Consider the following 13,627-nt stretch of genomic DNA (forward strand, 5'->3'; position numbering starts at 1 on the left):
CAATATACAATTCACAGAAGGTAAAACAGATACTTCAACAGCCTCTTTGTCTCCTGTGACCCTACCACCAAGAAGACCATCACCTCCAAGTTGCATATCATCCTGACTTGGACATATATCACCGTTCCTTCATCGTTGCTGGGTAAGAATTTTGGAATTCCCTACCTAGCACCATTGTGGGAGCACCATCACTTCAAGGACTGCAGCGGTTCAAGGCGAAAGCCCACCACCTTGTCAAGGCACCTAAAGGTGGGCAATAAATGCAGCCGTGCCTGAGTCATCAATATCTGAAAAACAAATTTAGAAAAATTAACATTCAGATATTATCGTGTGTACGGAATTGGCACAGATACACTTAAAACTTAAAACAGCCGAAAAGTACATGTGTTTGGCACCATTGTAGCCTTTCTTTTTAGTTGAAGGTATATATTATCCTCTGAAAAAGCACACTATTCTTTGTAGGTGGCCAATTCTGCTGGTTGCTGCAAATGTTGCTCTTGGAAAAACTACCAGGAGGTGCGAGAGCCTAGCCTGGCAAAAGGAGACTAGTTTTTCCCTCCGAGGCTGATTGGAGCTGTCTGGCCTCTAGTGTCTCACTGTGTAGCATGGCTGCAACCCGAGTAGAGCATTGAACCTACAAACCACCAGCCTCTTGCACAGAACACTGGTGCTGCTTTGTTCACTATAGTACCCACACTGCTGTAGTCTTGAGTTTGAATTCTAGTGATGGTTGCCATTTCTGAAATATGTTCCTCGTTGGAAGGATTTGCCTCCCAACAAAAGCAGAATTTCTTTTTTTCCATCTCCTCGGCATTAATTGTTTGTGTTGATTGAAATAAAAATAGCTGTAAAGGGATCTGTGAGCTGTTCATACATGATGTTGGCTCAGGGAGGTCATGGAGGTGATGTAGTGGTGGGGTGGGGGCTTGATGAAGAAAATAGTTTTAAAGTTAACTACTTGGCCTTGATAAATTTACAACAAATACTTATAAATATTTAAGTACTTTTTTGTTTAGTTTCTCCACAGTGGTGTCTATATTTTAATTTGCCAAAAAATGTGAGATTTCAATTCTTGAGCCTGTCCTTTATTTCATGTTTCTCACATTCTTCCTCCTCTTTCCCCACCAACCATTCAAAACTATAGATCACCTTGTGGCCCATGGACGAATGGCAGAGAAAGAAGCCCGAAAGAAATTCAAGCAGATTGTTGCAGCGGTCCATTTTTGCCACTGTCGAAACATTGTACATCGAGACCTGAAAGCTGAAAACCTGCTCCTGGATGCTAACCTTAACATAAAGATTGCAGGTATATAGATCTTAATTTGTCTGGCTTTTTAAATCATTGCATTTTATAGGAATTAGTTTTGTGTTGCATGGACTGAAGGCATGGAGAGAATATGATATGGATGGGCGACGTTGAATAAATTGTGGTCAGCCTAGAATAAAGATGTCATAGTTCACTGTTGCCTGTGACCTATTATGTTTGTGCCATCTGTTTTTCTTCATAAATACGGTTTAATGAGCATTGCTTTGCAGTACCATTCCTTGGTGCCATAGAATGCAGATTTGATATTCTACTCCTAAAGATGCCTGGGTTTTGCCTGCTACCTCCGTATAGGAGGGGTGGAGGGGGATGAGGGAAAACTGGATGTGCATCCTCACAAAGGAAAGTGGGAAATATATTTATTCATAAAATAGGTACTATCATCGATGGAAGACAGGAATTTCAAGATCATCCTTTTAGTGCTTCACGATCTGCATACATCTGCATTTTGAGTTCCTTTAATATCTAGTTATCTACTGAAAATCCTTTAGCATCCTACGCTATAGGCTCTCACAATGTTTTAGGATATTGATAAGCTACAAATATCAGAAAACAAATTATCCTTCTGTAATAGTTGTTAAATTTTGACTATCTTCTCTTTAATTCACCACAACTTTACATAGAATGTCATCATCATAGGCAGTCCCTCAGAAAAGAGGAAGACTTGTTTCTACTCCTGAAGTGAGTTCTTTGGTGGCTGAACAGTCCAATACGAGAGCCACAGACTATGTCACAGGTGGGACAGATAGTCGTTGAGGGAAGGGGTGGGTGGGACTGGTTTGCCGCACGCTCTTTCCGCTGCCTCCGTTTGATTTCTGCACGCTCTTGCCGTTGAAACTCGAGGTGCTCAGCGCCCTCTCGGATGCACTTCCTCCACTTAGGGTGGTCTTGGGCCACGGTCTTAGTGGGGATGTCGCACTTTATCAGGGAGGCTTTGAGGGTGTCCTTTTAACGTTTCCGTTGCCCACCTTTGGCTTGTTTGCCGTGAAGGAGCTCCAAGTAGAGCACTTGCTTTGGGAGTCTCATGTCCAGCATGCGAACTATGTGGCCTGCCCAGCGGAGCTGATCAAGTGTGGTCAGTGCTTCAATGCTGGGGATGTTGGCCTGGACAAGGATGCTGATGTTGGTGCGTCTGTCCTCTCAGGGGATTTGTAAGATCTTGCGGAGACATCGTAGGTGGTATTTTTCCAGCGACTTGAGGTGTCTACTGTACATGGTCCATATCTCAGCCATACAGGAGGGCGGGTATTACTACAGCCCTGTAGACCATGAGCTTGGTGGTGGTTTTGAGGGCCTGGTCTTCAAACACTCTTTTCCTCAGGCGGCCGAAGGCTGCACTGGCACACTGCAGGCGGTGTTGGATCTCGTTGGTGCCTGCTCTTGTTGATGGGAGGCTCCCAAGATATGGGAAGTGGTCCACCGTGTCCAGGGCCGCAGTAGGGGGCAGTGCTGTGCGGTGGGGACAGGCTGGTGGAGGACCTTTGTCTTACGGATGTTTAGCATAAAGCCCATGCTTTCGTGCGCCTCAGTAAGTATGTCGACTATGTCCTGGAGTTCAACCTTTGTATGTGCACAGACGCGTGCATTGTCCGCTTACTGTAGCTCGACGACAGAGGTTGGGGTAGTCTTGGATCTGGCCTGGAGACGGCACAGGTTGAACAGGTTCCCACTGGTTCTGTAGTTTAGTTCCACTCCAGCAAGGGAGCTTGTTGACTGTGAGGTGGAGCATGGCGGCGAGAAAGATTGAGAAGAGGGTTAGGGCAATGACGCAGCCCTGTTTGACCCACGCCGTGGATCTTGATGACTGGAGGGCAGTGCTGTTGTGGTGAGGACAGGCTGGACATAAAATGTGCAGCACAGAAACAGGCCATTCGGCCCAACTGGTCTGTGTCAGTGTTTATGATTCACACGAGCCTCCTCCTATGATGATTAGCATTCCTTTCTCCCTCATGTACTTATCTGGCTTCCCCTTAAATGCATCTATACTATTCGCCTCAACTGCTCTTGTGGTAGCGAGTTCCACATTCTCACCACTCTCTGGGTAAAGAAGCTTCTTCTGAATTCCCTATTGGATTTAGTAATGACTATCTTATATTTATGGCCCTAATGGGTCTCCCCGAAAAGTGGAATTATCTTTTTATGTTAGAGTTAGACTTTCTCTAACTACTCTTTTCTGTTACAATAGCATCCTTTGTTTTTCCATCTATGTATACACTTTCCAAACTTCTCCCCCACTTCTTTCCTGTAGGCTTTGTATAGATTATTTTTCTTCAGTTTTATTTTGATTTTAATTGTGCAATTCATGCATTTTGCAGACTGCTTGCTTAACTCACACTTATTTTTCTTGGGTGGCTACATTTGCTGCATATTTAATAGTTTTAGAAATTTCCCATTTTTCCTGAACGAAGATATCTTTAGTACCTCTCAGTTAGTTTATCATTCCATTAAAGGTTTCCCTTTTGAATAATAATTGAAGTAATGTTAGAATTAGACCTGGGGTTATGTTATATTGCCTTCAATGTCATGGAGAAATTTTTTGCCAAACTTTGTGTTCTTGGATATTTTAACTGGTCTTTTTCCCCTCAAATAAATTTGGCTGAAAATCGTACTTTCCGGAGTTCAGGATGCGAAACTGGTTTGATGGAATGAATAGCCATCCAAACTTCCATAGGAAATCACAGCCATGTGGTTTTAAAAGCAAAATAAGTCACATTGCTTTAGCATTTCAGTTGGGTGGGTCCTTTTCAGCATAAAATAGAAAATGTGATTTTTATTTTACTGTCAGCTTCAAGCAATCTTTTTTTTAAATTACCCTTAACTGCTTTTTATTTCTGGCTTTAGTTTACCCTACACCACACACCATTCCTATGCCCGAAGGGTAGGCAGTTGATTTGCAATTATATCTCTGCTGCTATTAGCCTGCAGCTTAATTCTATGACTTGTAAGAGTGGCTCGGGAGGATTTCCTCTGGCCTCTAGCCTTTGCATCATCATCATCATCATCATAGACAGTCCCTTGGAATCGAGGAAGGCTTGCTTCCACTCCTGAAGTGAGTTCTTTGGTGGCTGAACAGTCCAATACGAGAGCCACAGACTCTGTCACAGGTGGGACAGATAGTCGTTTAGGGAAGGGGTGGGTGGGACTGGTTTGCCGCACGCTCTTTCCTCTGCCTGCGCTTGATTTCTGCATGCTCTCGGCATTGAGACTCAATGTGCTCAGCGCCCTCCTGGATGCACTTTCTCCACTTAGGGCGGTCTTGGGCCAGGGTCTCTCAGGTGTCAGTGGGGATGCCGCACTTTATCAGGGAGCAGCAGCAGGATCAACAGCCTGCCAATTTTAGTTGCTATTTGTTGTTCAGTCACCTAAAGATTTGTGATCAATAATCAGAAACAGTTGTAAGAATTAATGTTTTAAAGTATATTACTCCTTGGCCTTGTTTAAAATATGCAATAATTAAAAGCATATCATATGATGCTTCCCATGTACTGAGCCTGCGAGGGACCCTGAATATATCTGTACATATGTAATCCATTTCAAGTAAAAATATGAACAGTGCATTTAATATAGCATTCTGTTAATTTCTGAATTATTCATGAATCAGAAAGGCTTGTCTCATGCCCAACACTGGGAGTGAAATAGTGCTTGGCCGTGTCCTTAGTGAGTATGGTGTCAGTGGATTGGGTGTTTTGAAAAATTGAAGAGCTCTTGCACACACAAGCTTCTGCCCCCTTTCTGCTGCATTCAAATGTTACATCTAAGAGAATACCTAATTGTTGTTTTTTTGTTTAAATTTCATAATCAGTGGAACTGGTTGCCACAAGAATAACATACTAAATTACACTTTGCTTTTAAATCTCTCATTACTTTGGAACATGAGAACTCCTTTATAAAATAATTATTTTTTTAAGTAGTTCTGCCTCCTCCTAGAATAGACATACCAGTTATGTGAAGATACTGTCTAAAAGTTTGTTTACTGAACATCAAAAGACCGAAAAGACTAATTCGAAGCTCTACATGTCCATCAGATAATTAAATAGACTAGTTTACTGGTCTATAAAAAACAAGTCTGTTGTATAAAACAAGATCTCGCTAACATTTTATTTCAGAAAAAAAATATGCTCGATGCTCCAATAAGCCATCACTCATGACCATTACTGTCAAAAAATTGAGTTTTATAGGAACTCATTTTATATTAAAAAAAATACTTAACGAGTCATAATTGTATAAAAATTCAAAAGCCTTTTAGACATCTTCCAAAACAAGTTTGCATTCCAATTCAAATTCTTTTTTCCATATCATTTTGCATGATTTTATTTTGGAATACTTTACCAAAGTTGAGTTTTTTTTTAACACTGCTCTGGAGAAGTGTGCCTCCTGTTGATTGAACTTAGAATGGCATTTATGGTAACCGTGGAGAATTTTGGGGTAAAAGATCTATTTCACCTGCAAAGGGGAGTAGCTTATGGTCTGAATACTTGCCAATTTTACAGAAAAAAAAATTAGTACAAGAAGACCCTTTTTTGGGGATATTTAAAAAAAATATGTTAATTTTCTTACACCGATTGAGGCTCTTTACTTACTCCCAGCAAGATTGGTTAAGTGATGCCACTGATGGTGAGAATCCCTACCCACTCTGAACAGCTCCTTTGCGAATGGCGAGAGCCATGACTTTGGACTTGAATGAGAGCCAATTCTATGTCACTTGACCTCGGAAAATGTGTAACGGTCTAGGGATTTAAATTTCCGAACTTATAGCACGACTTCCTGAAGGTGAGGTCGCATCCCTTACTCTTTTCAATGCAACTTCTCCAGACTGCACATTATTGATAATATTATCCGAGTGGCTTGCAGTGAGGGACCCCCTTACTTGCGGATCTCCCTGTGCGAGAACATTTTCAATAGCAGGGCAAAAATATTATAATTTTTCTCAGTAAAATGGAGCAATCATCTGAAGAACATCTCCTTACGGAAAAGGTTTGGTGGGGGAAAATGTAAATGAAAGTGCTGTGTCCCACAATTGTTCATTTTTCAATTCAGTGGTATTAATATTTATAGAGCAAAAATGCCGAAAACTTACTATGCTAATATTTATTTTGGAATCTTTATTTTCAATAGTTTTGGCTCGAATCATCAGTAGTTGCCTGTTTCACTGTCAGTCATAGCATTGACTGCTGCCCCCTAACACTCACATTGTCAGCTGTCGTAAGGTTGGTCCCTAAATTAATGCCTCCATTCCAGCAAATCTTGCCAAAAACTAAGTCTGCCAGAAAAGCCTCGAAATTCCTTGCTGTTTTTAAGTTATTTATAATATAAATTAAGCTTCCTGCAGATTTTTAAACAAGTATTGAGAAGCATTTCACATTTCTTATGTGCTTTTTTCAGAAGAAGGACAATTTAAACGTGACAAATGGGTTACAACAGGTTGCTTAAAATAAACAGCTACTAAATTATGGGAGACAGCATCTTTACTGCACAAATGGAGTTAAGATACAGATCAGCCATGATCTAATTGAATGGCTGAACAAGCTCGGGGGACTGAACGACCTCCCTGTTCCAATATTTTTATTTACAAGAAATCTGAATTGATTATTCATGAATTTATTTGTTAATTTAATTCAGCGACTAATGCTGTCTTTATGATGCATTAACTGCTGCAGAATTTCAGTGGTGATGCAAGTAGGGAACTACGGTTAAACTGCCCACTTACATTGCCACAGAGTGGGGGATGGCAGAGCTCTGTAGATCGATGCTGTGCATGGAGCATGGTTTGCCAGCCTCTGACCCAGACCTTTTTTCCCTCTCAGCTGAGAAGCACTGGTGGAGCAATCATCTGTTTTCAATGAAAAACTGAAAGCATGTAATATCATAGTTTAAAAAAAAACATAGGCTTCACATCAACAGTAGTAAAGGGTGGCAATCATCCCTTGGAGGTGTTCTCACTTCCTCCAATTCTGGTCTGCATTCGCATTGTTTTACCATCTGTTGGAATCAGTTTTGGCACAGCATCAGTGTCAAAGGTGCAGCATGGAGACAGCAGATGGGCGGAGAATATGTGACCGAGTGCTATCATTATTTTGTTGTACATTTCTGTAATATCACAGACTTGCTGTCTGCAGCTGTTCACAGAAGTTTAAGCTGCAGCAAATACAGGCGAGTAAATGGAAAGCAACGTCTTTCAAATTGACTGTGGCTTTACTGATATTGTGGCAGTGCATTATTGTTAAGACTATTGAAGGTGAAGCGTTTCTGATGGTGAAAGCCATTCTCTGTGGAAGTTTGGATCAGTTCTCTAATCAACAGCTGTCCAGTCTTGAGTTATAGCAAGCAATCTTTATAATAAATCTGACTGATATTATGTTGCTCCTTACCACGCCTACCATGAAATTCATGACAAACCTGTTATTCCTCTCCTTTCACATACGAAACTGGTGTTCGTGTTTCAAAACCACACCATTGCTTTCAATTCCTATGTTTATATTTTTTGACGTCTGACTGTCAACTTACTAAATGATCAATGTCAGAGTTTACATAGAAATTTCTTTGATATTTTACAAAAATCTCTGCAGTAGATGTATAATTGTTTTTGGCGAATACAAAAAAAACCTATGAATCCTTGACCATATTTGCTGCTGTACTTGTGCAATGTATGAGCAATGTGAGCAAATACTACCCTGATGAGTGCAAAACATATTTTGGCACTAACAAGAGCCGGTCCAGCTGAGTTTATACTCTCAAAACGTAAGAACATTTGCTCTCAACTCAGTGGTTATAAACATTTGCTTTGCACCCATAGTCACACATGGAACTAATTCATCAGATTTCTTAGCTGGCTGCTTTCTTGGGAAGCCTTCTTGATTTGGATATCCTGTTGAAATAAACCAGATGCAGTTAATGCAAATGCTGGGTGAGCATCTTAAAGGTAAACTGACATCCCTCCTTAGGTAGACTGAAAACTGCATGCCCGCCAATCAAGCAACTTAGTCAGTTAGGGAAGGTAAGTGAGCTGCTACTAGGCCTCTGCAAATGTTCTGAAGTTTACAGCAGGCTTCCTTCCATCTCTCTCTCTTGCTCCTCTCTCTCTCTCTCTCTCTCTTCTCACCCCGGCCTTGAGGAAGTGCCTGGCTTCCACTGTTCAGTAAAACAGACCTTCATTCTTACAAACTGTTTGGCTTAATGTGTAGCCAAATGTTCTAAATTCTGTAGACAGATTGTGGTTGTTCTTGCCAGATCTGTTAAAGCACATTGTTGATTCATAATATTTCACCTACATCGGGATCTTTTAAAATCAATTTTTACTGATTACCACCGATAAATTGCTCGATCTTATTGGGGGGGGGGGGGGGGTGAATCGGTTAAAAATGGATTTCCTCCCGAACTTGAGAAAGAAAACCCACAATGTTACCCATTTCCTTCTTTTCAAAAGTCAGGCCTGGACGTGTGCATGCAGTCAGGACACACGTTGAATAGCTTAGATAGTGACGACAGCAAAGTTATTACCAAAATGGAAAGACTGCGTACAATGGTCACAGTATACCATTCATCACACAGGCTGCAAAATTAAACTTTAGCATTAACTATTTCGTATTTCGGTCAGACTTTAAAAATAAATTGTGCTTCACGCTACAGTGATAGTGACGTGCTGTGTTAAGTTAACATATGTTTCAGCAGTCAACCTTTTGTAGCACTGTCCATTCACAAATACTATAAATATATTTACTGCTGAAGTAGCTTGACAGTATTTTGTAGCCATGGAAACTTTCTTTACTTTAGGAACTCTCAGTGAGCCCCATTAAATGTCTGTGAACTGTGCAAATAATTGTCAGTTCACATTTAGCTTTACAATGACTTTGTTAATCTCTTGAATGTTTACTTGAAGTTTAGTGATGTTTAAAACAAGAGCTGAATTTCACTGATTTTTCTCCAGATTTACTGTTTTTTGGGCCCTCATCCCCCCCCCCCCCCACCCCCCAGTTTATTTTGGTTTTTGCTGCTAAAAATAAAAACTGAAAAATAATCAAACTTCCAGTGTGTTCATTTGAAAGAAACATAATTTTTAAAGTCTTTACAAATACACAGATACTGAGAAAACAAGATTTTCATTTGAACATAACTTTAAGGTAGGAAATAGTACATTTAGAGGGATATTGCCACTTTGGCGAAGTGTCTTACAAGATCTTTGACTATCCTTGACAGAGGGGCATGTTTGCAGGAAAAGCATTTTCCCAGTAGCTGCAAAAGTAGATTTATAACTCTTCTTCTGTGGTAGGGTGCACCTGATTATTTTGGATCTGACATGCATTATATTAATGCTACCCTTTAAAATCGGGGATGCCAAACTATAGCCCAAAGTCAAAATCCAACGATCTTTGTGTTATCGTACCTGTGTGGATGGATTATGGGTCCCAGTTCCACCCTTATCTACTCCAGTTTTTACCCTCCTGTTGCTTCAAGTATTTGAGCACGACTGCATGCTCTGGGTGGGAATTGGCTTGATATCGTGAATTTTCACTCACAGCGTTGCACCTCTCTGTTCATTCATTTGGATCGGCAAGAGCTGGAATTGGCAGAAGTGCTGAGGTGCAAGCTTCTGGGAGCTGCACTGAGGACGGGCGAGTGCCAGCATGAAATGGGATGGGAGGGTACGAAAGTGTGAATTTGAGTCAGATGGAGAAGAAAGCAAGCTTGAACTGTGGAGTGGGGAAGAAAAGTGACAAAGCATCAAAAGGATGTGAAAAGGACAAGGAAACCTTAGCCATCCTAAACAGATTCATTATTGTTGCACTCAGCTTTTCACATGTAGCGTTCGGACGTAGTGATAAGAAATTGAGTGGTCCATGAAGAAGCCATGATCTTATTGAACGGCAGAGCAGGCTGGAGTATGGCCTACTACTACTCCAAATTCTTATGTTGTTACAATGCTGCTCTTACTCCAGGGGTGCTACGGCTACGCTACATTGGCCTCCTGTTGAGACCATCACCGGAAAACTGGTGTTGCACTCCAGGTTTTGCTCTGCGCAAATTTAAATTAGCAAGCAGCACGAAAATACCGGTGCTCCCTGCGCTATTTTGGGCGGCCGTAATCTCGGGATTGCTACCAGTGCCACGTGATAGTCAGAGTAGGAATCGCAGGATAGCGCAGATGAATACGTGGCTTGAGCAGTGGTGCAGCAGGGAGGGATTCAAATTCCTGGGGCATTGGGACCGGTTCTGGGGGAGGTGGGACCAGTACAAACCGGACGGTCTGCACCTGGGCAGGACCGGAACCAATGTCCTAGGGGGAGTGTTTGCTAGTGCTGTTGGGGAGGATTTAAACTAATATGGCAGGGGGATGGGAACCAATGCAGGGAGACAGAGGGAAACAAAAAGGAGGCAAAAGCAAAAGACAGAAAGGAGATGAGGAAAAGTGGAGGGCAGAGAAACCCAAGGCAAAGAACAAAAAGGGACACTGTACAGCAAAATTCTAAAAGGACAAAGGGTATTAAAAAAACAAGCCTGAAGGCTTTGTGTCTTAATGCAAGGAGTATCCGCAATAAGGTGGATGAATTAATTGTGCAATTAGATGTTAACAAATATGATGTGATTGGGATTACGGAGACGTGGCTCCAGGATGATCAGGGCTGGGAACTCAACATTCAGGGGTATTCAACATTCAGGAAGGATAGAATAAAAGGAAAAGGAGGTGGGGTAGCATTGCTGGTTAAAGAGGAGATTAATGCAATAGTTAGGAAAGACATTAGCTTGGATGATGTGGAATCTATATGGGTAGAGCTGCAGAATACCAAAGGGCAAAAAACGTTAGTAGGAGTTATGTACAGACCTCCAAACAGCAATAGGGATGTTGGGGAGGGCATCAAACAGGAAATTAGGGGTGCATGCAATAAAGGTGTAGCAGTTATAATGGGTGACTTTAATATGCACATAGATTGGGCTAGCCAAACTGGAAGCAATACGGTGGAGGAGGATTTCCTGGAGTGCATAAGGGATGGTTTTCTAGACCAATATGTTGAGGAACCAACTATGAGGGAGGCCATCTTAGACTGGGTGTTGTGTAATGAGAGAGGATTAATTAGCAATCTCATTGTGCGAGGCCCCTTGGGGAAGAGTGACCATAATATGGTGGAATTCTGCATTAGGATGGAGAATGAAACAGTAAATTCAGAGACCTGGTCCAGAACTTAAAGAAGGGTAACTTTGAAGGTATGAGGTGTGAATTGGCTAGGATAGATTGGCGAATGATACTTAGGGGGTTGACTGTGGATGGGCAATGGCAGACATTTAGAGACCGCATGGATGAACTACAACAATTGTACATTCCTGTCTGGCGTAAAAATTAAAAAGGGAAGGTGGCTCAACCGTGGCTATCAAGGGAAATCAGGGATAGTATTAAAGCCAAGGAAGTGGCATACAAATTGGCCAGAAATAGCAGCGAACCTGGGGACTGGGAGAAATTTAGAACTCAGCAGAGGAGGACAAAGGGTTTTATTAGGGCAGGGAAAATGGAGTACGAGAAGAAGCTTGCAGGGAACATTAAGGCGGATTGCAAAAGTTTCTATAGGTATGTAAAGAGAAAAAGGTTAGTAAAGACAAATGTAGGTCCCCTGCAGTCAGAATCGGGGGAAGTCATAACGGGGAACAAAGAAATGGCAGACCAATTGAACAAGTACTTTGGTTCGGTATTCACTAAGGAGGATACAAACAACCTTCGGATATAAAAGGGGTCAGAGGGTCTAGTAAGGAGGGGGAACTGAGGGAAATCTTTATTAGTCGGGAAATTGTGTTGGGGAAATTGATGGGATTGAAGGCCGATAAATCCCCAGGGCCTGATGGACTGCATCCCAGAGTACTTAAGGAGGTGGCCTTGGAAATAGCGGATGCATTGACAGTCATTTTCCAACATTCCATTGACTCTGGATCAGTTCCTATGGAGTGGAGGGTAGCCAATGTAACCCCACTTTTTAAAAAAGGAGGGAGAGAGAAAACAGGGAATTATAGACCGGTCAGCCTGACCTCAGTAGTGGGTAAAATGGTGGAATCAATTATTAAGGATGTCATAGCAGTGCATCTGGAAAATGGTGACATGATAGGTCCAAGTCAGCATAGATTTGTGAAAGGGAAATCATGGTTGACAAATCTTCTGGAATTTTTTGAGGATGTTTCCAGTAAAGTGGACAAAGGAGAACCAGTTGATGTGGTATATTTGGACTTTCAGAAGGCTTTCGACAAGGTCCCACACAAGAGATTAATGTGCAAAGTTAAAGCACATGGGATTGGGGTTAGTGTGCTGACGTGGATTGAGAACTGGTTGTCAGACAGGAAGCAAAGAGTAGGAGTAAACGGGTACTTTTCAGAATGGAAGGCAGTGACTAGTGGGGTGCCGCAAGGTTCTGTGCTGGGGCCCCAGCTGTTTACATTGTACATTAATGATTTAGACGAGGGGATTAAATGCAGTATCTCCAAATTTGCGGATGACACTAAGTTGGGTGGCAGTGTGAGCTGCGAGGAGGATGCTATTAGGCTGCAGAGTGACTTGGATAGGTTAGGTGAGTGGGCAAATGCATGGCAGATGAAGTATAATGTGGAGGTTATCCACTTTGGTGGTAAAAACAGAGAGACAGACTATTATCTGAATGGTGACAGATTAGGAAAAGGGAAGGTGCAACGAGACCTGGGTGTCATGGTACATCAGTCATTGAAGGTTAGCATGCAGGTACAGCAGGCGGTTAAGAAAGCAAATGGCATGTTGGCCTTCATAGCGAGGGGATTTGAATACAGGGGCAGGGAGGTGTTGCTACAGTTGTACAGGGCCTTGGTGAGGCCACACCTGGAGTATTGTGTACAGTTTTGGTCTCCTAACTTGAGGAAGGACATTCTTGCTATTGAGGGAGTGCAGCGAAGATTCACCAGATTGATTCCCGGGATGGCGGGACTGACCTATCAAAAAAGACTGGATCAACTGGGCTTGTATTCACTGGAGTTCAGAAGAATGAGAGGGGACCTCATGGAAACGTTTAAAATTCTGACGGGTTTAGACAGGTTAGATGCAGGAAGAATGTTCCCAATGTTGGTGAAGTTCAGAACCAGGGGTCACAGTCTAAGGATAAGGGGTAAGCCATTTAGGACCGAGATGAGGAGAAATTTCTTCGCCCAGAGAGTGGTGAACCTGTGGAATTCTCTACCACAGAAAGTAGTTGAGGCCAATTCACTAAATATATTGAAAAGGGAGTTGGATGAAGTCCTTACTACTCGGGGGATCAAGGGTTATGGCGAGAAAGCAGGAAGGAGGTACTGAAGTTTCATGTTCAG

General features: G+C 42.1%; 1 protein-coding gene across 4 annotated transcripts in view; it reads left to right on the plus strand.

Annotated features, from left to right (window-relative positions):
- Positions 1–13,627, plus strand: part of sik3 (SIK family kinase 3) — a 391,943-nt gene that overhangs the window by 225,619 nt on the left and 152,697 nt on the right. For all 4 annotated transcript variants that reach the window (XM_070894468.1, XM_070894470.1, XM_070894469.1 and 1 more), the window contains exon 4: positions 1,145–1,306. In XM_070894468.1, coding sequence (XP_070750569.1) covers positions 1,145–1,306 — 162 coding nt within the window. The remainder of the gene's footprint in view (positions 1–1,144; positions 1,307–13,627) is intronic.

Source organism: Pristiophorus japonicus, chromosome 11, assembly GCF_044704955.1.
Source record: "Pristiophorus japonicus isolate sPriJap1 chromosome 11, sPriJap1.hap1, whole genome shotgun sequence".
In the NCBI taxonomy this organism is placed as follows: Eukaryota; Metazoa; Chordata; class Chondrichthyes; family Pristiophoridae; genus Pristiophorus; species Pristiophorus japonicus.